The sequence below is a fragment of the Cetorhinus maximus genome, chromosome 11 (assembly GCF_964194155.1).
Source record: "Cetorhinus maximus chromosome 11, sCetMax3.hap1.1, whole genome shotgun sequence".
Taxonomy (NCBI): Eukaryota; Metazoa; Chordata; class Chondrichthyes; order Lamniformes; family Cetorhinidae; genus Cetorhinus; species Cetorhinus maximus.
The window spans coordinates 92,096,923-92,121,669 of record NC_135889.1 but is presented as its reverse complement, the minus strand read 5'-3'; the positions used below and the strand labels follow the sequence as shown (position 1 = coordinate 92,121,669).

The window sequence follows — 24,747 nt, the reverse complement described above, 5'->3', positions numbered from 1 at the left end:
ATATAGATAGTAAATAATTGAGGCCCTAGGACTGATCCTTGTGGCACTCCACTAGTTATATCTTGCCAATCTGAAAAAGACCCATTAATCCCGACTCTCTGGGGAGAATTTTCTCCCCGTTGGGGGGGGCTAAGCAGGAGCAGGCGTGCAGCCAATCGCCGCCCGCAATCGGCTGTGCGCCGCCATTTTATGTGGGCAGGCCAATTAAGGCCCGCCCAGCGTGACACGCACCCAGAAGCACTGAGCACTCCCTGTGCAGGCAGGGGGAGTAGGCTGAGTCGGGGCATACGCGTGAAAGAGTGCAGAAATTTCCCTGAGGAACAAAGTTGCCTCAGGGAGATTAGTTTGATTATCAAAAATTTTAATAAAGAAAAAAAAATTTTAAGACGTTCCCCTCATGTGACAGTGTCACATGAGCTGGGACATGTCAATGAACTTTAATAAAAATTTTTATTCATTTTATAAACACTTCATGAAACCTCATCCCACCCCTGGATGAGGTTTCATGATAAAAGCTAAGGCCGCCTGGGCTCTTTGCCTGCTGCCAACCCTAAGTTTGGACAGGCAGCTCCGTTAAGTATTTTAATTAGTTTTTAAATGGCCTTAATAGGCCTTTGACAGCTCGGCGGGCACACAGCCAACTCAGCCCGCCGAACTGAAAATTGGAATGACGCGCGGTGATGTCGGGACGCACGCCCGACATCACCACACGTCATTTTACGCCGACCCGAAGATTCTGGTCTCTGTCTTGTGTATCCTAACCAAACCTCAATCTATGCTAATACATTGAGCTCCCATCATGTGCAATAACCTTTTATGTGACACCTTGTCAAATGCCTTCTGGAAATCCAAATACACTACATTCACCAGTTCCACTTTATCAATTCTGCTTGTTATATCCCCAAAGAACTCTAGCAAATTTGTCAAACATGATTTCCCTTTCGCAAAACCATGTTGACTCTGTTTGACTGTGTTAAGCTTTTCTGCTATTTCTATGTCCTGCTATTTCTTCCTTAATGATGGATTCTAGCATTTTCCCAACAACAGATGTTAGGCTGACTGGCCTATAGTTTGGCTGAATTTATTGGGCGTTATAGAGAATTTAAAAGGAATTCATTAGATCCTTATTAACAGATAAATACATTCAGATTGAAAAAGATATTCACGGGGAAAAGAAATATTAAAACCTTTGTTGCAACCAGTCAAGGGGGCTGAATAGAAAGGGAGCCAACTCACTCCTCCTCACCAGGTCACAACATTTTTCAATTGGCACCCCCTCCACCACATTATACATTAATTCCTTCAGTAACCAGCGCACTGTGGCTGCAGTTTGTACCTTCTACAAGATGTACTGCAGCAACTCACCACAGCTTCTTCAACAGCATCTCCCTAATCTATGACCTCTACTGCCGAGAAGGATAAGGGCAGTAGATACATGGGAACACCACCCCCCGCTATTTCCCCTCCAAGTCACACACCATATTGACTTGGGTATATCACGGTTCCTTTGTCATCACTAGATCAGTGTCCTGCAACTCTCTTTTTAATGACAATCTGGGAGTACCAACACTGCAAGGATCACAGAGGTTCAAGAAGGTAGCTCACCATCACCTTCTCAAGGGCAATTAGGCATGGACAATAAATGCTGGCATGCTTACAGCCGATGAATGAAAAAAACCTACTGAGTATTCGCAGCATTTTCAGATTTCCAACTTTTTCAATGTTTTTTTTCTTTTCATGGTTCATGAGACCTGGTGCCATGACAATCTGGTTACATATCTGAATTTGATTTATTAACCTCCTGGCACCAAACAAATAGCCATCAATACAGTCATCATTCCCTGGCCCCACTTCCCGGGCAATAATTTTCTCCTACTTCAACTGTTTTTCACCATACTGTCTGTAATTTAATAGGCAAATAACCCACAAACAATCCATGGATATTTCACATCCAGTTATGCTGGAACCAAGGCTACATTTACACCACACTAAATGGCTGAGGTCAGTAATTGCATTTTGAGTAACAGCTACAAAATGTTTATATTGTCTTCCTCCTGTTTGGCTGAATTTGTAGGAGGCTTGTGTTATATGTGCATGAAACCTGGATGCATGGGTTGATGTCGGTGTCAGCTACCTCTAACCAGTTAAAAATATAAATAATTGAAAAGCAGGAAGTAGATAATCCACAGTCCTGTAACAACCACATTTAAGTTAGGACGGTTTACGAATTACCGAGTTGGACTCAGAGAGAATCCCTAAGCATTTTCTGAACGAGGTTTGACATGTACGCCGCATGAGGCATCAAAGCAAGGCAACTGTCACTGGCATCTCACCCCCCCTTCCTCCAAATAAAAGGTGTGGCTATGGGTACCCGCATGGGCCCCAGTTATGCCTGTCTCTTTATGGGGTATGTGGAATATTCCTTGTTCCAGTCCTATTCAGGCCCCTTCCCACAACTCTTTTTTCGGTACATCGATGACTGTTTCGGTGTCACTTCAGGCTCTCGTCTGGACCTGGAAAAATTTATTAATTTTGCTTCCAATTTCCACCCCTCCATCACATTCACATGGTCCATCTCTGTCACTTCCCTTCCCTTCCTTGACCTCTCTGGTGATAGACTGTCCACCAATATTCACTACAAGCCCACCGTCTCCCACAGCTCCTCACACCCCGCTTCCTGTAAGGACTCCATTCCATTCTCTCAGTTCCTTCGCCTCCGTCGCATCTGTTCCGATAATGCCACTTTCCAAAACGGCGCTTCTGACATGATTTCCTTCTTCCTTAACCGAGGTTTCCCACCCACTGTGGTTGACGGGGCCCTCAACCGTGTCCGACCCATCTCCCATGCCTCTGCCCTTACACCTTCCTCTCCCTCCCAGAACCATGGTAGGGTCCCCCTTGTCCTCACTTTTCACCACATCAGCCTCCGCATTCAAAGGATCATCCTCTGCCATTTCTGCCAACTCCAACATGATGCCACCACCAAACACATCTTCCTTTCACCCCCCCCCTGTCAGCATTCCGTAGGGCCCATTCCCTTGAGGACACCCTGGTCCTCTCCTCCATCATCCCCAACACCTCATCTCCCTCCCATGGCACCTTCCCATGCAAACGCAGAAGGTGCAACACCTGTCCCTTTACCTCCTCCCTCCTCACCATCCAAGGGCCCAAACACTCCTTTCAGGTGAAGCAGCATTTCACTTGCACCTCCTTCAATTTGGTCTACTCTATTCGCTGCTCCCAATGCGGTCTCCTCTACATTGGAGGGACCAAACGCAGACTGAGTGACTGCTTTGCGGAACATCTTCGGTCTGTCCACAAGCATGACCCAGACCTTCCTGTCGCTTGCCATTTCAACATTCCATCCTACTCTCATGCCCACATATCTGTCCTTGGCCTGCTGCAATGTTCCAGTGAAGCTCAACGCAAACTGGAGGAACAGCACCTCATCTTCCGATTAGGCACTTTACAGCCTTCCAGACTTAACATTGAGTTCAACAACTTCAGATCATGAACTCTCACCTCCATCCTCACCCCCTTTTTTCAATATTAATTTTAATTTTTAAATTTTCATTTTTTGTCTACTTGTTTTTATTTATTTTCATTTTTATTCATTGTTTTATCCCCCCCCCACTTTATCCTATTTTCAATCTTTTTCCCACCACCATCCCCTCCCCCCACCCCCACAAGGGCCTTCTGTCACTTGTTCATGTTGTTCTTTCCAGGGTGCTTACCCATGTCCTGCTATTATCACAATCTGCTTTCTGACCTTAATGCCACCATCAGCACCTCCTTTAGCCAATACTACTATCAGTAAGTCCTTTTGTCCATGTCATCTCTGGCAATCTCTTCTTTGCCTCCACACATCACTGGCCCTCTATCCAGCTTCTCCTGCTCCACCCCCTTAAACAGTATAAATTTCATTATATTTTTACTTCTCTTTAGCTCTGAAGGAGAGTCATAAGGACTCAAAACGTTAACTCTGTTTTTCTCTCCACAGATGCTGTTAGACCTGCTGAGTTTTGCCAGCATTTTCTGTTTTTATTTCGGATTTCCAGCATCCACAGTATTTTGCTTTTATACTGGCATCTCTCTCTCTCTCTCTGCTTTGCTGAAAATTGAGTTTGGGCCTACAATGTGGACTTACATTAGCAGTTTTAATGGGTATTAAGTATCTATCATCACACCAACATTTGACATACAGTGTAAATGCACACTTTTAACCACAACTTTCTGTTTTGTCCTGAGATGGACTTTACTTTGCAGTGGGTTATGGAATCCCCTTCCAAAGATTGATTTCTTCTCCATTCCACAAATTCAGGCTCGGCTGCTGAAACTTTGCTGAATTCTCAGGCTCACTCCTATCAATTCCCCATTGTTCCTGTCAGTCTGACTGGGAAACTGGCCGACGCCGGAACGAAGGCTGGGGGCTTCGGTTGCACTCGGAGCGCTGGTTGGCGTTCACTTCCGGTTTGTGCTCGCCGGACGCTGAGGCCGGTGTGAGAGGCGAACGAGTTTAACATTTTTTTTATTTAACACGCTGGTTTGATTGAAACAGAAGTCGAGACGATGACAAAGGGAGAGACCGAAGGGTAAGAGCTGGCGCTGGATTCGTGGTCAGGATGAAGGGAAGCGAGCGGTTGAAAGTATTAGTGAGATTGCGCTGTCACCGATGTTGCATCATCCACCTCCCCCAACCAACCTCAGGCCTTCCCAGTGACCCGACCCTCAACCTGCTGCAGGACCAGGGGGATTTCCTCTGGACACCCCCTCCTCTCCAACTTCAGAACCACTGGGATTCCCCCCCGGCCGAGTGCCCTCTGCCCAACCCCACTACCGGAACATGGGAATTCACCCTGGTACCCACCCCAGCTATTCTTGAACCGTGGGGCTTCCCTCCAACTTCATCCTACCAACAACAATAACTGGCATTTACAAAACGCCCTTAACGCAGCAAACCGCCCTAAACCGCTTCACAAGCTTGTCGTTAAAAAAACATTTGACACTGTGCCATGTATTAGGGCATAGGATGAAATTGTGAAATAGTTAGGTTTTAAGATGTGTCTTAAAGGAAGCAAGAGATTTAGACTTCCAAAAGGCGTTTGATAAAGTGCCACATAATAAACTTGCCAGCACAGTTGAAGCCTGTGGAATAAAAGGGTAGCATGAATACAGAATCGGCGAATGGATTAGAAACGGAAAGTAGCAATGAATGAAATAAAAACAGAAAATGCTGGTAAAATTCAGCAGGCCTGGCAGCATCTGTGGAGCGAGAAACAGAGATAACGTTTTGAGTCCATATGACTTCTTCAGAGCTAAAGTAGTAATGAATGGTTGTTTTATGGACTAGAGGATACAGAGTGAGAGTCTCCATGACTCGGTTTGGAACATTGCATTTCTTGAGAGATATTAATGACTTGGGTGTACAGCACACAATTTCAAAATTTTTTCATGATAAAACTTGGAAGTATTCTGAACTGTGAAGGGGATTGTGATTGACCACATGAAGACGTAGGCTGGTGGAAGGGATGGAAACATGGCAGATGAAATTTAACACACACACACGTGAAAAGTGATGTTTTCATAGGAAGAAAGAGCAGAGGCAATATAATCTAAAGGGTACAATTCCTAAGGGGTTGCAGGGACAGGGACCTTGGGGTACATATGCATAAATCATTGCAGTTGGCAGGGCAGATTGAGAAAATGGTTTAAAAAAAAAGTATTGTTCAAAAAAACATAAAAGCAAAAAACTGCGGATGCTGGAGATCCAAAACAATAAAAAAAAACCTGGAAAAACTCAGCAGGTCTGACAGCATCTGCAGAGAGGAATACAGTTAACATTTCGAGTCCATATGACTCTTCAACAGAACTAAGGAAAAATAGAAGAGAGGTGAAATATAAGCTGGTTTAAGTGGGGGTGGGGGGTGGTTGGGACAGGTAGAGCTGAATAGAGGGCCAATGATAGGTGGAGATTGCCAAAATATGTCATAGACAAAAGGACAAATAGGTGTTGACGCTGGTGATATTAGCTAAGAAATGTGCTAATAGGTGACAATAAGGGTAGAAAGCAGGATGAACAAAGTACAGATAGCACTAGTGGGGGTGAGGTGGGGGGAAGGGATCGAAATAGGCTAAATGGTAGAGATAAAACAATGGATGGAAATACATTTAAAAATAATGGAAATAGGTGGGAAAAGAAAAATATATATAAATTATTGGAAAAAAGGGGGATCGGAAAGGGGTGGGGATGGAGGAGAGAGTTCATGATCTAAAGTTGTTGAACTCAATATTCAGTCCGGAAGGCTGTATAGTGCTTAGTCGGAAGATGAGGTGCTGTTCCTCCAGTTTGCGTTGAGCTTCACTGGAACATTGCAGCAGGATAAGGACGGACATGTGGGCATGAGAGCAGGGTGGTGTGTTGAAATGGCAAGCGACAGGGAGGTCTGGTTCATGCTTGCGGACAGACCAAAGGTGTTCTGCAAAGCGGTCACCCAGTCTGCGTTTGGTCTCTCCAGTGTAGAGGAAACCGCATTGGGAGCAGTGAATGCAGTAGACTAAATTAAGGGAAGTGCAAGTGAAATGCTGCTTCACTTGAAAGGAGTGTTTGGGCCCTTGGACGGTGAGGAGGGGGTTGAGGTGTAGCAGGTGATGGAGGAGTGGACCAGGGTGCCCTGGAGGGAACGATCCCTGCGGAATGCCACCGGGGGGGGTGAAGTGAAGATGTCTTTGGTGGTGGCATCATGCTGGAGTTGGCGGAAATGGCGGAGGATGATCCTTTGAACGAGGAGGCTGGTGGGGTGATAAGTGAGGACAAGGGGGACCGTATCATGGTTCTGGGAGGGAGAGGAAGGTGTGAGGGCGGATGCACGGGAGATGGGCCGGACACGGTTGAGGGCCCTGTCAACCAGCGTGGGTGGAAAACCTCGGTTAAGGAAGAAGGAAGACATGTCAGAGGAACTGTTTTTGAAAGTGGCATCATCAGAACAGATGCGACGGAGGTGAAGGAACTGATAGAATGGGATGGAGTCCTTACAGGAAGCGGGGCGTGAGGAACTGTAGTGAAGGTAGCTGTGGGAATCGGTAGGCTTGTAATGAATATTGGTGGACAGTCTATCACCAGAAATTGAGACAGGAAGGGAAGGGAAGTGTCAGAGATGAACCATGTGAAAATGTTGGAGGGGTGGAAATTGGAAGCAAAATTAATAAATTTTTCCAGGTCCAGAGGAGAGCATGAAGCAGCACCGAAGCAGTCATCGATGTACCGGAGAAAGAGTTGTGGGAGGGGGCCGGAGTAGGACTGGAACAAGGAATGTTCCACATACCCCATAAAGAGACAGGCATAACTGGGGCCCATGCGGGTACCCATAGCCACACCTTTTATTTGGAGCATGTGAGAGGAGTTTAAGGAGAAATTATTCAGTGAGAGAACAAGTTTAGCCAGACGGTGGAGAGTAGTGGTGGATGGGGATTGTTCGGGCCTCTGTTCGAGGAAGAAGCGGAGAGCCCTCAGACCATCCCGGTGGGGGATGGAGGTGTAGAGGGATTGGACGTCCACGGTGAAGAGGAGGCAGTCGGGGCCAGGGAACTGGAAATTGTTGATATGATGTAGTTGGGAAGGGACTGGACAAGGGGAGAGAGAATGGAGTCAAGACAGCAAGAAATGAGTTCCGTGGGGCTGGAACAGGCGGACATGATCGGTCTGCTGGGACAATCCTGTTTGTGGATTTTGGGTAGGAGGTAGAAGCGGGCCGTCCGAGGTTGGGAGGCTATGACGTTGGAAGCTGTGGAAGGAAGATCTCCAGAGGAGATGAGGTCAGTAACAGTCCTGGAAACAATGGCTTGATGTTCAGTTGGGGGGGTCATGGTCCAGGCGGAGGTAGGAGGAAGTGTCTGCGAGTTGATGCTCAGCCTCTGCGAGGTAGAGGTCAGTGTGCCAGACAACAACAGCATCACTCTTGTCAGCAGGTTTGTTGACAATGCCAGGGTTGGACTGAGAGAACGGAGTGCAGCAAGTTCTGAGAGAGACAGGTTAGAGTGGGTGAGAGGAGCAAAGAAATTGAGACGACTGATGTCACGCCAACAATTCTTAATGAAAAGATCAAGAGAAGGTAAGAATCCAGAGGGAGGGGTCCAGGTGGAGGGAGAATATTGGAGGTGGGTAAAAGGATCCGTTGAAAGGGGAGAGGACTCCTGCCCAAAGAAGTGAGCATGGAGACGAAGGCGGCGGAAGAAGAGCTCAGCATCGTGCCGAGCCTGAGATTCATTGAGGTGAGGGCGTAAGGGTATGAAGGGACTCAGATATACTGGGTTTATCTCATCTGTACAACTTATGTTATTTCTGTCTTAAGTTGTACATATAGTCCATAGTTTGTTTAAAGCCGAGCCTAAAATGTTTAATCATAAAATATCTGTTTATCTTCAAAAAGAAACGCCACATCTATTTACAATAGAATCAGAATGATGATCTGTACGTTAAATACATTTCCCACTAGACATGTGATTAGATTTAAATAAGACAGTGGCGGTCCAGTATTTGAAATTTTAAAACTGTTGCACTTGATTCAGAGCTGCAATTTTGCATTTGAGTCTTTGGATCTCCTGTTCAACTCATTTGCCTTGTTTGGCAGAGATGTGCAAGTTACCAAAATTGATTGATGGAATAGTAGAAATAGCTGAAATATTTGAATCAGGTAAAGGGAGTAAAACTCTCATACTCTTGCTTCATCTGGCACAATCTCCTGACTTATCATGGAGAAGACGGTTGTCCAAATTGTGCCGTCCTTGATTGAAAGGTGTATATGGTTCACAGGTGATTTTTTTTTTGGAGAGTGTGAGAGATTAATGTTATAAACACCAGAACTGAATATAGCTCATATCCATTTTGGAGAGGAGCCCTTATTGGCATTTTACCAACTTCCAATACTGGGTTTTATTGTTAAAAGGATTTTTTTCAGGCATTACTGTAAGTGTTACGTGAAGGAAATCACTGCTAAGGTTTTCCTGTTTACCAGAGGAAATGTTTGAAACTGAAATTTCTGTTATAGTCTCACCATTCATAAAAATTGCAGGTGTAGCAATTTACAGCTTTGGACAGCTGGATTTTAAATAAAACAGTCAATTGTTATGCATTCTCATTGATTAGACCAGGATTGAGTCAAAGCTAATAAACCCAGCTTCTCTTGGTCAGATATTGTGGTCTAATACTGAATGAAATCCCAGTAAATGCCCACGCTAACTTTTAATGGAATAACTTTAGTGTGACTTCATATTAAATTGGTTTCTTTTCAATGCTTTGTGGTCCATTTGTGAAGGCAGTAATGTTTCAGATCATTAAAACCTGTTGAAAACAGGTACAGAAAATAATCACAAAGGCTAATGGAATGCTGGCATTTATACTGGACAACTGGAATGCAAGGGGGTAGAAGCCATGCTTCTATACAGAGCCTGGTTAGACCACACCTGGAGTACTTTGAGCAGTTTTGGGTATTTTTTTATTCATTCACGGGATGTGGGCTTCGCTGGCTGGGCCAGCATTTATTGCCCATCCCTAGTTGCCCTTGAGAAGGTGGTGGTGAGCTGCCTTCTTGAACCGCTGCAGTCCATGTGGTATAGGTACATCCATAGTGCTGTTAGGAAGGGAGTTCCAGGATTTTGGCCCAGCGACAGTGAAGGAATGGCAATATATTTCCAAGTCAGGATGGTCAGTGACTTGGAAGGGAACTTCCAGGTGGTGGTGTTCCCATCTATCTGCTGCCCTTGTCCTTCTAGGTGATAGTGGTTGTGGGTTTGGAAGGTGCTGTCTAAGGAGCCTTGGTGAATTCCTGCAGTGCATCTTGTAGGTGGTACACACTGCTGCTACTCTGTGTCGGTGGTGGAGGGAGTGGATGTGGTGCCAATCAAGTGGACTGCTTTGTCCTGGATGGTGTCCAGCTTCTCCAGTGTTGTAGGAACTGCACTCATCCAGGCAAGTGGGGAGTATTCCATCGCACTCCTGACTTGTGCCTTGTAGATGGAGGACAGGCTTTGGGGAGTCAGGAGACGAGTTATTCGCATTCACGATTCCTAGCCTCTGACCTGCTCTTGTAGCCACAGTATTTACATGGCTAGTCCAGTTCAATTTCTGGCCAACGGTAACCCCCAGGATAGTGGGGGATTCAGTGATGGTAATGCCATTGAAGATCAAGGGCCGATGGTTGGATTCTCTGTTGTTGGAGATGCTCATTGCCTGACACTTTTGTGGTACGAATGTTACTTGCTACCTGTCAGCCCAAGCCTAGATATTGTCCAGGCCCTTGCTACATTTGGACATGGACTGCTTCAATATCTGAGGAGTCACAAATGGTGCTGAGCATTGTGCAATCATCAGCGAACGTCCCTACTTCTGACCTTATGACAGAAGGAAGATCATTGATGAAGCAGCTGAAGATGGTTGGGCCGAAGACACTACCCTGAGGAACTCCTGCAGTGTTGTCCTGGAGCTGAGATGACTGACCTCCAACAACCACAACCATCTTCTTTTGTGCTAGGTATGACTCCAACCAGCGGAGAGTTTTCCCCCTGATTCCCATTGACTCCAGTTTTGCTAGGGCACCCTGATGCCACACTCGGTCAAAAGCTTGATGCCAAGGGCAGTCACTCTCACCTCGGGAGTTCAGCTCTTTTATCCATGCTTGAACCAAGGCTGTAACGAGGTCAGGAGCTGAGCGGCCCTGGCGGAACCCAATCTGGGCATCAATGAGCAGGTTATTGCTAGCAAGTGCTGCTTGATTAGACTTTAGGAAGGATATATTGACCTTGGAAGGAGTGCGGCATAGATTTACTAGAATGATATCTGGACTCGTAAGGGTTATTCTATGAGAAGAGATCAATCACACTAGGGTTGAATTCCTTAAATTTAATCAATTAATGCATGCTTTGATGGAAGTTTTCAGGATATTAAGGAGAACAGATCGGCTAGATAAACTTTTCACTGTTTAAGACTGGAGGATATAGTCTAAAAATGAGAGACAGACCTTTTAGGAGTGAAATGAGGAAACACTTCTTCATGCAATGAGTGGGAGGAGTTTGGAACTCTCTTCCACAAAGGACAATTGATGCTAGATCAATTGTTAAATCTTTAAAGTGAGATTGATAGATTTTTGTTAACTAAGGGTAGAAAGGGATATGCAATAAAAAATGGATATATAGTTAGGTCGCAGTTCAGCCATGATCTCATTGAATGAACAGACTTGTGGGGCTAAATGGCCTACTCCTGTCCCTTTAAGCTATTAACTAATTCATAGCAATTGTGTTTATTCCTAAAATTTGGAAAAATAGTTTAGTGTGATGTAGAAGAAAAAACTAGATTTTGCGTAAAAGAGGGGTGCATTTTTTCACTACCTCCTCAACCCTGCAGTCCTTGACACCGTTGACAACATCATCCTACTACAGGCCTCATCCAACTCAGTGGAACTGCCCTCGCTTACTTACATTTTTTGCTATCAAATGGTAGCCAGAACTTCTGCCACACACACTTAGCCCTGGAACCCCTAAGGATATACCCTTGACCTCCTTCTCTTCCTTATGTACATGATGACCCTTAGGGCATCATGTGTAGATCTTGGAGGTGATGGCATAGTGGGCTGGACTAGTAATCCAGAGACCCAGGGTAGTGCTCTGGTGACCTGGGTTCGAAATAAAAAAAATAGAATTAAAAGTCTGATGATGACCATGAAACTATTGTTAATTACTGTTAAAAAACACACATCTAGTTCACTGATGTCCATTAGGGAAGGAAATCTGCCATCCTTACCTGGTCTGGTCTACATGTGGCTCCAGACCTACAGCAATGTGGCTGACTCTTAAGTGACCTTTGAAATGGACTAGCAAGCCACTCGGTTGTCTCAAAAAAATCTAAAAGGAATGAAACTGGAGCGACCACCCGGCATTGTCCTAAGCAGCCCACTTGATCGGTACTCCGTCCACAACCTTAAACATTCACTCCCTCCACCACCAATGCATAGTGGCATCTACAAAATGTACTGCAGCAACTGACCACGCTACCATCTAGAAGGACAAGGGGAGCAGACAGATGGGAACACCACCACCTGGAAGTTCCCCTTCAAGCCACTCACCATCCTGACTTGGACTTCACTGTCGCAGGGTCAAAGTCCTGGAACTCCCTCCCCAACTGTGGGTGTACCTACACCACATGGACTGCAGGGGTTCAAGAAGACAGCTCACCACCACCTTCTCAAGGGCAATTAGGGATGAGCAATAAATGCTGACCTAGCCAGTAACGCTCACACCCCATGAACGAATATTTTAAAAATCATATATAGATGTGCGGTGAACTTCTAAATCGAGCTTTACCTCTCTGCATCTCTCTTGATCCCTCCATTGCTTCTGTTGTTAGACTGTTTGTTGGTCTTGGATTATCGATGAGGCACAATTTCCTATAGTTAGACATTAGGAAGTGTGAAGCCATCTATTCGCTTCAGCCCTGCCACAAATTCTGTACCATTGCCATGAATTTCATCTCCCACTCTGACTAGACCACTTGCAACCTCAGCATCTTACTTGAACCTCAGCTGAACTTCACAACACAATTCCTTCTCAGCACATAGATTTTTCATTTCCGTAACATTGCCCCTCCCTCAGGACATCCACTACTGAAACCTTCATCCAGGCCTTTGTTGCCTCCAACTTGGCTCTTTCAATGCTCTCTTCGCTAACCTCCCATACTCCACTCTCCATAAATGTCTGCTCATCTAAAACTGCTGCTGCTATTCTACTTTGCACTAGATCCTGTTCACCCATCACGCACCCCCCTCCAGACCTACATTGGCTTTCATAGCCACAACCTCGTCTATCTATGTAACCACCTCCAGCTTTACAATTCAAGCCCCCTACCCCCGATAATGTTCCTTTGGCTCTGACATATTGCGTAGCCCCACCCCCTATGCTTAACCTCATCATTGGACCAAGTCGGGGCACGGGATTCAATAAACAATCTCTGTCAATTGATTTGAGTTAGGGTGAAAGTCGGTACACAACAGTTGGCCTCATTGCCTCACAGAAAATCAACCAAGATTCTTGCTCTGAACCACTGCCCAGTTACGCTGTTTCCCCCTCCCTGGTTGAAGAGACTGCAAGGACTTATAGGGAGATGGTGATGCTTGAAAAAGCTGTTAGAATTATTTGAGGAACGATTGGGAGGTTATGGATAAAGATACTTCATGGATATTAATGTAGACTTCAAGAATGCTTTTGATATGATACTACATAGGAGGTTGGTCCATAATGTAGAAAAACGTGAAATAGATGGACAGTTATTGAAATGCTTTGACAACTGACTGCATCAAACGATACAGCTTAGATATGCATAGAACTGCTCTCGAGTTGGGGGCAGGAGGGGAGCGTGGAAGGAGTGATTAGTGGAATGTCCACAGAATCAGAAACAAAAACTGTCAAAATTTGCTGATGATATGATGTGGGTGACACCAACATTGCCATATCCTTTGCTGGCTTGAACAAGTGATGTTGAATTGCTTTCCTGAACTGCTGCAGCCCTTGAAAAACTGAGAAATTGGGTTCAGAAAAAGTAAATTAAATGTATTAGTAACAAGTTCAGTGTAATAAGTCTAGGGAAGGAGAATAAAATTGGAATTAGAAAATAATTGTCGATTTACAAAATGGAGCACAGGATCCCAATTTGTGCTATTGATGGACAGTTTGTTGAAACTGCAGTCTGTACAGCAGCAAATAAGATAAATAGGACATTTGGTTGCACAGATCACAAATCATTGGATGTTATACTGAGCGTTTGGTTCATCTGGAGTACCATGTGCAACTCTGTTTGCTACATTCCAGGGAGGAGGTGGTGCAGTAAGGGGCTACCTGTCTGGTACCTCACATCATTCACCTGAGCTAGATGGAGAGTCAGAAATCTGTGTTTGTTTATAATAGAGAAGACTGAAAGGACAACTTATTGAGGTGCTTAAATTTTGTAAGGGAATCAGAATGTTGAACCTGAGAAGCTTTACCATGTGCCTGAGAACAATAAGGGACATGGGTTAAAGGTCAGAAGAAGGATGATAAATGGATCAAGTCAGAAATTTCACACTTGGTAGTGAATGTTAAGGATGGGCTATGCAGGGAGGCAGTAATTTTAAGAGAAAGTTGGACAAGCATTTGTTGAGAATAATTTAAGGGATGCAGACCTTTTCTAGCCTGGGAATTCCTTGTTTACATGACCTTCACTGTCAAGGCCTACCCAAATGGACATTAATCCTATGTAAGGTATTGGATAAGGCAGAATATTGGTAACATTTTTTTAAATCTACGATATATAATGACTTGTAATGAAATATATTTGAAGTAAGAAAACAGCTGCTTTTAAATCAATGTATACATTGAGGAACTGTAGTTGGAAGGTTTGACTATCAGTGAAAAAGATAGTATATGTTGCCTCATATTAGGGAATACCAAATAGAAGTGGTTCTGTCATGGATTTGGTTGCTGGCACTGCACAGAGCAGCTAGTTTTTTATTTTGAAATAAATTTTGTCTCAGGATTACCAATGAGCAGTTGTTTGAAAATCTTGATTGACTTGTTTTCCTGCTGACATGCCATTTTGGAAGGCTGGGAAATAATGTTGGGTTTTGTAGAGGTAGAGGGTGTGGGCACCTCTAGTTCCTGGCCAGCAAAAAATAGTACTGCCCCTAGAAATAGAGGTTAGAATTATAGTTTTGGAGTGGGTTGAGAGATTGTTCTGGAATTATGTCACTTGTCAGCATGATAGTCCATGGAAGCACTTCTATTTCAATATAAAAAAAAGTTTATCCAATGATTGAATCAACAATGAGTTGAACCATGATATTGGATCTGTTGCTTTTCTCTATGCAGCATTGTGTTCCTTGTAAATGTGTTGCATTGATGGAATTGCAGAACAGCTTTCTGATTGCACAGGCTTTTGTGTGTGAAAATCAGTTGTCAATAAGTAGCCATCTTTACCCCCCTCTATTGAGATTTCACTCCAAGCCCTACTGAGGCCAATACAATAACATTGTGTTTGGTTATCCTGCACTGGGCGTTCTAATTTCAGCCAGTTCATTTGGTGGAAGTTAAAAGATGACTAACAAGAACGAAGCAATTTTAAATTTAACCACCTGCTCCCTTTGTCTGTTTTCCTTGCAGCTGGCATCCCATGACAAACATTTTCATATGTGTTTGTTTCCTGAACAAGTAGTTTAGCAATTGAATGTAATCACATTTGTCTACTGTAATTTAGTATACCTGTTTTGATCGAGGAGAATGTAAAATAAAGCATCAGTAATTCTCAATATTGTAAAATGCAGCATCTGAATGGGAAACTTAAACAAAAACAGTTTATCTAGAAATTACGAAACCATTTTTACATTTAATAAAATTTTCTCATTTCTAATAATCCTTTAACATCCTCAAGGACGTGTAAGAAATGTGCAATAGATGGAAATAACAAACTGATTTTAATAAATTTTGCCACTTGACAAATACATCAATGACTGTTACTATTTTATCCATTACAGTGTCCAAGAGGACCATGCACAGTCAAAGAAGGCAGCAAAGAAACTGCAAAAAGAAGCAGAAAAGGCTGCCAAGAAGGCAGAGAAACAGGCCAAATTGGTCAGTTTGAAACATTTTCAGATGCATACAGTTCTTTCAAAATTTGATAGATGGGTGGCAAGAATATTTAGATTTATCGATGTCAATTTTGCAGTTCTTAAATAAAATCAACTTACAGAATGAAACCCAAAGGCTTTGCCAATTGGCATGCCTTTAACCTGTCATTCAACATCAAGAGAGTTACAGGAACACTAACCTTTGTTGTAAACTACAGTCTTCCGTTCACATGTGAGGTGGGAGTTACATTGTGGATTATAAGATTTTATCAGTAAGGGCAGGAAACATATTTGTATGTTAATTTGTAAGAAATATATTTCCATTTGTTGTTCTCCGGTTTTTTTCTATTCCTTTCCAGAAGTGGTTAATGTTGCATATTCATGCTCATGGTTGTCAGTACCCTTCTGCTGTCCTGCTCAATAAACATTTTTCATAAGTGAGTGCCTGCAGGCTTTTTGACCTTGGGAAGTATTGCAACTCAGTCTGAAGTTCACACAAATAGACAATTTCTAGCATGTCACTGGATGATGACTAAGAATTTGTGTTTGTGTCTCCTTTTTCTTCACCACATCTTGTGCTTCTCCTCCTATCTTTAACCAAGGGCCCATAGGCCCGAATTGCAGCATTAAAATGCTACAATGGTTGAGATCAGCTAACATATTACAGATTTCAGATTGAACTTGGGACTGGTTAGTCTATTTGGCTCAGCTTTTGTCTACTAAGTTATCAGACTTTTTTTTGACTATATTTTGACAAAATTGCCTTAACAGATATATTTTATACAAAAGAATTTTGGGGATGCTATTTGTTCTGATTTTTAAATGAGATAATTAGCAGAAATTGATTTGGGTTTATGGCAATCATGAATAATGATACACTAGATCTGATGTTGATTCAGATGTTTGATATAGTGACAAAAGAAATATATTTTTAAAATACTGGTGTGTTTCCAGCATTTTCAAATGATATAAATTTTATTTTACCTGTAAAATTGTTAACTTTCCTCCTGATTTATTGTTATTTCCTATAGGCAGCAGAAAATCAAGTAGGCGATGAAGAGGTAGGTGTTGGTCAAATTGAAAGTTTTGAATTTTTAAAATAAACTTTGATAAAACTACTCTAACCCTGACGATACCTAAAATAATTGCCTGCAATTTCTAGTTCAGATTTACATTGATTCTGCCAGGATTCCTTTGAGAATGCCCCATGAAATGTGCAGTCTTCAGATATGTTTCCTTATAAACTGACTCTTCCATGTGTTCTACGTGACCTTTTTGTCTCATTTCCTGCTATGCGTAGGATGGCGAGTTAGGTTTTTCTAAAATCCACCTGCCTATCTATTTGGCAATATTGGCTGCCATTTAAAAATGTACAATACTTGCCTTAACTCGTACAAATTCTCAGTCACAATTGTACTCACTGATCTACATTCATTCCTGGTTAAGCAACGCCTCCATTTTTAAATTCTCATATAAAATCAAACAAATTATTGGAAATATTCAGTAGGCCTGGCAGCATCTGTAGGTAGAGAAACAGAGTTAGCATTTCAAATCAATGACTTTTTCTCAGAGCATTCTCCACAGAAGCTGCCAAACCTGCTGAGTATTTCTAGCACTTTTCTGTTTTTATTTCAGATTTCCAGCATCTACAGTATTTTGCTTGTATGTTATCTGGCTATTAAACTCCCATAAACAACAATGGATTACTGTGAGCAAAATGGCTGCCAGTTTCCTATTACACTACACTACATTTCAGAAGTACATAAGTTGTTGTTTTAAAATGTCATGTTCGTAAGTATGTTGTCTAATTTCTACATTTGGCATTTAGACAAATAAATCTTTAGAGATCTTTTTTGTATATAGTAGAACTTGATATATAATGATATTTTTAAGAATTGGGCATTCATTTTACTTTTAAGTATTTCCCAACCGATGGAAGGTATACAGCGGGTTTCCCAGGGTCGATACCAAGACCACTCTTTTTCTTGATCTATATTAATGACTAGATGTGTGTACACAGGGCACAATTTCAAAATTTACAGATGACAAAACTTGGAAGTATGGTGGACTTTGAGGAGGATAGTGATAGACTTCAAGAGGACATAAGCGTGCTGGTTAAATGGGCAGACACATTTAATGCAGAGAAATGTGAAGTGATACATTTTGAAAAGAAAAACGAGGAGAGACATCATAAATGGGATACAGTTCTAAAAGCAGTGCAGGAACAGAGAGACCTGTGAATGTATGTGGGCAACATGTTGAAAGTGATGGGGCAGGTTGAAATAGTGGTAAATAAAATTTACAGATTGTGGGCTTTATAAATAGAGCCATAGAGTGCAAAAGCAAAGGGGAATTGGATCCATTATCTGAAGAGAAAATTTACATCGCAACAGGGAAAGGGTAGGAAAGTGGAACTAGCTGAGCCACTCTTGCAGAGAACTGCCACGGACATGTAGGGCCAAATGCCCTCTTTCTGTGCTGTAACCATTCTATGATTCTATATTATTGCAATTGTATTAGCGCAGTCCTTTAGTGTGGATTTTAACTATTGATTATATGATGCATCTCTCAGATGGGTTAGGAAGCCAGCTTAAATTTGACTGGGTGATAAAGTGAGTATCACAAATGCGGCAGATAACGGCATTGGCCTACGGGTGCCCTGTCTAGAGACAATTTCATTTAAGTATACAAGTGTGATATGATTTATTTTATTAATATCCTGGTATGGTCTAACCAAGGCTTTGTATAACTGTAGCATGACTTCTAATTTCTTGTAATCTAATTCTCTAGATATAAAGGCCAGTATTCCATCAGTCTGTTAATTATCTCTGTACCTGTCCATGATATGAACATAAGAAATAGGAGCAGGAGAAGACCATACAGCCCGTTGATCTTGGGCTTCAACTCCACTTTCCTGCCCGCTGACCATATCCTTTGATTCCCTGAGAGACTGAAGACCTCTCTATCTCAGACTTAAATTTATTCAACAATGGTGCATTCATAACCATCTAGGGTAGAGAATTTCAAAGATTCACACCCCTTTGACTGAAGAAATTTCTCCTCATCTCAGCCCTAAATGATTGGCACCTTACCCTGAAACTGTGCCCCATTGTTCTAGATTCCCCAGCTGGGGGAAACAACGCTCCAGTATCTACCCCATCAAGCCCCTTCATAACCTTGAATATTTCAATGAGATTGCCTCTCATTCTTCCAAACTGCAGAGAATATAGACCCACTTTACTCAGCCTTTCTTCCCAGGGACCAGTCTAGTGAGCTTTCATACCTTCATTGTACTGCCTCCAATGTACGTATATCCTTTCTGAAATATGGAGACCAAAATTGCATGCAGTATTCCAGATGTGGTCTCACCAAAGCCCCACAGAATTGTAGCAAGACTTCTTTATTCTTGTACTTCTGCCCCCTTGCAATAAAGGCCAAAGTGCCATTTGCTTTCCTAATTGCTTGCTATATCTGCATGCTAACTTTCTACATTCCTTGTACGAGTTCACCCAAACCTCCCTGAACATCAACATTTACCAGTTTCACACACTTTAAAAAATATTCTGCTTTTCTAATCTTATGACCAAAGTGAATAACCTCACATTTCCCCACATTATACTCCATCTGACCCACTCGCTTAACCTGTCTATAATCTTTTTGCAGCCTCTTTATGTCCTCCTCAGAGCTTGCATTCCCGCCTAGATTTGTACTGTCAACAAACTTAGATACATTACTTTCTGTCTCTTTGTCTAAATCAGTAATATAGATAATCAATAGCTGAAGCCCTAGGACTGATCCATGTGGCATTCCACTAGTCACAGCCTGCCAGTTTGAAAATGCCCCATTTATCCCTGCTCATTGCTTCTTATCCGTTAACCAATCCTCTATTCATGTTGATATATCACTCATAACTCTATGCGCCCTTATCTTGTGTATTAATCATTTGTGTAGCACCTTACTAAATGCCTTTTGGAAATCCAAGTATGCTACATCTGCAGGTTCCCCTTTATCTACCCTACTAGTTACATCCTCAAAAGACACTAATAGATTTGTCAAACAGGAGTTTGACTTGTTGACTTGTTCTAATCATGCTATGCTTTTCAAAGTGCATTGTTAAGACTTCCTTTATAATAGATTCCAGCACTTTCTCGATGACAGATATCAGGCCAGCTGGCTTGTCATTCCGTTTTTTTCTCTCCCTCTTTTCTTGAATAGTGGAGTTATATTTGCTAACTTCCAATCTGCTGGGACCGTTCCAGAATCTAGGGAAATTCAGAAAATCAGAGCCAGCACATCCACTTTATCGGCAGCCATCTCTTTTAGACCCCTAGGATGTAGGCCATCAGGTCCTGGGGCTTTGTTGGATTTTAATTCCTTCAGTTTCTCCTGTACTACCTCTCTGCTGATATTAATTACTTTAACTTCTTCACTCTTATTAGTCCCTTGGTTACCCCTTATTTCTGGTATGTAGCTTGTGCCTTTTACTGTGAAGGCAGACACAATACTTGTTCAATGTCTCTGCTATTTCCTCATTACCCATGATAATTTATCCTGTCTCTACTTCTAAGGGACCAACATTTACTTTAGTTACTCTCTCCCTTTCTATGAACCTGTAAAAGCTCTTAGAATCTGTTTTTATATTCCTGGCTAGTTTACTCTCATGTTCTATTTTTTCTTTTTTTTATCAACTTTTTGGTGCCCTTTGCTGGTTTCTAAAACACTCCCAATCCTCAGATTTACTGCTATTGCAACATTTTAAACCTCTTCTTTTAATCTAATTCTAACCTTAACCTTCTCAGTAAGCCATGGATCAGTCTTTCTTGCTGAGTTTTTGTTTTTCAATGTGATGTATTTTTGTTGAGCTTTTTGAATTGCTTCTTTAAATGTGTCCAACTGTTTGTTTACTGCCATACTTTTAGTCTATTTATCTAATCAAGCTTAGGCAGTTCTCCCCTCATTCCTATATAATTGCCTTTGTTTAAGTTTAAGATTCTTGTCTCCGATTGGAGTGTGTTGTTTTCAAACTTAATGTGGAATGCAGTTGTACTATGATCAGTATTTCCCAGTGGATCTTTTGCTATGACATTACTAATTAACCCTGCATAATTGCACAACACTAGATCTAAAATAGCTTTGTCCCTAGGTGGCTCCACAACATATTGCTCCAGGAAACTGTCATGAAAGCATTCTACAATTCTTCCAGACCACCTTTGCCAGTTTGATTGGCCCAGTCTATGTGAAGATTAAAGTCCCCCACAACTATTACAATGCCTTTGTTACGAGCTTCAATGCTTTCTTGTTTAATGCTCTGTCCCGCGGTACACCTACTATTATGGGGTGCATAAACTACTCCCACCAGTGTTTCTGATCCTTGCTATTGCTAAACTTCCTGATTTCTGAGTCAAGATCTTTCCTCACTTATCTCTTTATGTTATCCTTTATTGTTCTCCTTTTCCATTCTGCCTTTCTTTTCAAAATGGTGTGCACACTGGAATATTTATTTCCAGTCTTATCACCTTGTAGCCATGTCTCTTGTAATGGTGATCAGTTCCAAACTGTATATCTCTGTGCCAAAACATTTATCTCTCTTAGTGCTATTTTAATAATCTATGTACATGAAGCTCAAAGTCTCTTTGCCCATCTTTTTCTAGAATTTTTACCATTTGAAAGATATTCTGACCTTTCCTTTTTAGGTCCAAAGTAGATGAATTATAACTTGCTTACATTGAAATGCATTTACCATAGCTTTGACCATTCAATTAATTTCTTACTATCTCTTTGTAATGTTATGTTTCTATCTATACTTGCTTGAATTGACACCTTTCTTCGTGTCATCGACAAATTTGGATATGTGGCTGTCTATCCCATCATCTAAGTTGCTTATGAATACAGTGAATAGCTCGAGGTCCCAACTGAGATCCCTGTGGGATACCACCTGGCACATCCTGCCAATTAGAATATCTGTCCATTTTCCCTATTCTGTTTCCTATCTCTCGGCCAATTTCTTAATCAAATCAATAATTTCCTTCAATTCCATGAATTTTAGCTAGCAATTCCTTATCAGATACCTTCTGGAAGTTCATATAAATAAAATCCATAGACATTCTCCTGTTATTTAAATCACTTTTTCGAAAAGCTACACCAAGCTTATCAGGCATGACTTATCCATGGTGGCTGTCTCTAATCAGCTGAATATTTTCAGGGTGCTCAGTTACCACTTATTCAGTGAATTATGGATTCTTTAATTTCCTGACAACAGATGTTAGGCGAACTGGTCTACAATTCCATCGTTTCCCTCTCTCACCTTTCTTACATAGCGGACTTTGAAAGGTTCACTTCTTTCTCAGCCGCCTTCTGTTTAATTTCCCCCTCTGGTGCCTCTATTCAGATTTTTAAAAGACCTCTCTCAGTCCCTTTAGAAATATAGAAAAATGTTTCCAAGGTGTGAAGTATCTCTAAATAATTAAAGTGATGCAGCTGTCTATTGTCTTTAGTTTCAATGTAACTTCAAAGTTTATAATTCTGTTTGTGTGTATGTCTAAAGAGATAACCCTAAACCACCTTGACATCTAGAATTCAAATGGCAAAATGTGTTCTCCTTATTTCCTTCTGCTTTGTACATGCCAGTCTAGAAAACAGCAGACACATCTATCAGCAGGGAGAAGGGAAGGGAGATGGAAATGTAGTGAAGAATGCCCCCAAGCACTTTTCAGACTGTAGCTGCCCAGAATCTGCCAGAATGCCAACAGTAGCAAACCTAAATTAAGGTAGTGGTGGTGGTCGGGGGCTAAGAGTTTAAATGTTTTATTTTGAGATAGCACATCTGTTGTGGGGTTGTGCCTATTAATAGTTTATGATCTATTTTTAATCACAGATTGAGTTAGTCTTGGTCTTTAAGACTCATGATATTGCAGTGACAGAATAAGCATTAGGATGTATTTTAGTGCAGTATTATAATCAATAGTTGACCTAAGTGTAGCTGAAAAATATGTGAGCAAGTTGGTGTGCAAGACCATAAATGTTTTTTTTAGCCAGGAGATTGCATGATTTTTATGATTCTATTGTTGGCAAGCCTTTAATCGGTTTTGCAATAAACTTTCTAGTTAATGTTTACAGTAGTGATATAAGATAGATACAGTGTTGCTCTTTTCATTTTAAGAAGTAGGTTTGTTCTGTTGATTGTACGAACTTATGGCTTTGCAGAAAATTCTGTTGAGGAAACACTACTTGCATTTATAAAGTTTATCACAAAAAAGAATTTCAGAATATGTCTCTCAATTAATTATTTTGGATTTATAATGACCATTATTATCCCAGAGTCACCAATGTGATTTTTATAGTTGTAGAGCATGAACTTTTGGCATCATATTTCCATCCTTGTAATAAAGCTTGTTGGTCATATGTAAATCTCCAGTGTACAAAATGTGGTTTCCCTTTTAGGACTTCGCTAAAGACAGATATGGAATTCTTCCAATGATTCAATCACAGGAAAAACTGGGTGAGTTTAGTTATGAATAACATTTTCTTTCCTCTCAGCCCCCTGAAAAGTGATGGTCTATTGATCTGTTGCAACAGCTGCTGCGTGTCTTTTAACACAGTCTGTTGTGGTCTATTTTAAATCTCAATCCTATTAGATTCAAGCATAGCATCCCATCATGTGAAGTAAGATTGCAAAAAGACAGTACTCATACTTTTTCACTTAGTGAAAACTTCCATTTCCATCGATGTTGCATGAGCCGCAGGATATGTTTCTTTTCTGCCAATAAACGCACCATGTTCCCAGTGTCTCTCACTAATTATGATATTGTGCTTGGTAAATGTTGCTATGATTTCCTTGGAAGAGACAGCAAATCAAAAATAACATGCAAATTATGCAAAGTAAAAAGCTAGAAGGTCCCTTTCATGGAGGCCCTGATGATCCTTATGCAAGGAAAAGCCTGGTTAAATATCTTCCAAAGAGAGTTCACATTCCAGTGCTTCATTCAAGCAAGTGGATACTATTTTGTTAGTTAAAATGTCAGGAAAAAGAACAAATAATCAAGCTCTAATGTGGTACTGAGCCATTCAGAGCAAAAAGCTCCCTTGATTGTTTCCTTATCTTGCTGCACTGATATTAGTTGGTGTATCAGAGAATGCTGCAGTTGACCAGTGTGTGCCTGGAAGAGGGAAAATAAGAAAGTGCCCACTTACTAATTTGCTGATATAAGTGGTAGAAGTTTGGCCTCCTTTTATTGGAACGAGGAGATCCAACCTGAAGTCCTTGTATTGAAAATGTGTTAGATATTTTGATTGATCATTTGAATAGCTAGATATTTTGATTGTTGTAATGATATTGTATTTTATGAGCTAACCCTGAACAGAGGTATCTTCTTTATTTAAAGACCGTGTGTTGGTTCATGTGAAAAATCTGACGGAAGAAAAAGCTGACCAGGTGGTCTGGCTCAGGTCCAGAGTCCATACCAGCAGAGCCAAAGGTAAGAACAGCACATTACAGAGCTCAGTCATCTTTCACTTTATATTTGGTCAACAGGAAACAGCTTTTTGGAGGCAGAAATTTCTCATGGTAAATGTTTCCACTGAATGTTCCTTCCAAAGATTAAGGCTTAATTAAGTGCTGACTGCACAGTAAAGAAGGGAATATAGTTCTTAACAAACTGTATCATAAGCTTCAACTTTTTTTGAGAAAACCAACAATTTCTTTAAGAAGAAGACCTCTGTGGAGAGAGAAACAGAGTTAATGGGCCGTAACTTCCGACCAGCATCGGAAAGTACTGGCCCGCAGCAATTAGAAGAAATAAGTGCATGCTTACCTGGTTTTGAACATTGCATTGCCACTTCCATTCGCCGGAGCTGCTTGGGGCCTGCATCGAAAGAATCCTTGCAGGCCCCAGCAAAGTGTAGATCCGGTGTTGTCAAAGAGGCCATGCCCCCTTTTTTTACACTACTTGCTGCCATAAAGCAGGTAAGTTTAAAGAGCCAGGGAAATTGACAGGCCAGGGGAAGGTGAGTGTCTAAGTAAGTAGATAGGATTTGGGGGCTGGGGAAGTCCCGAGGTTGTGTGGGGGGAGTTGTCCCGAGGTCAGGTGGAGGAGGGGGTCGCCCCGGG

General features: G+C 41.8%; 1 protein-coding gene across 1 annotated transcript in view; it reads left to right on the top strand.

Annotated features, from left to right (window-relative positions):
- Positions 1 to 4,444: 4,444 nt before the first annotated feature.
- dars1 (aspartyl-tRNA synthetase 1) overlaps positions 4,445 to 24,747 on the top strand; it is a 65,542-nt gene continuing 45,239 nt past the window's right edge. The window contains exons 1-5 of the mRNA XM_078552477.1: positions 4,445 to 4,592; positions 15,549 to 15,645; positions 16,673 to 16,702; positions 23,082 to 23,139; positions 24,023 to 24,115. Coding sequence (XP_078408603.1) covers positions 4,570 to 4,592; positions 15,549 to 15,645; positions 16,673 to 16,702; positions 23,082 to 23,139; positions 24,023 to 24,115 — 301 coding nt within the window. The 5' untranslated portion in view covers positions 4,445 to 4,569. The remainder of the gene's footprint in view (positions 4,593 to 15,548; positions 15,646 to 16,672; positions 16,703 to 23,081; positions 23,140 to 24,022; positions 24,116 to 24,747) is intronic.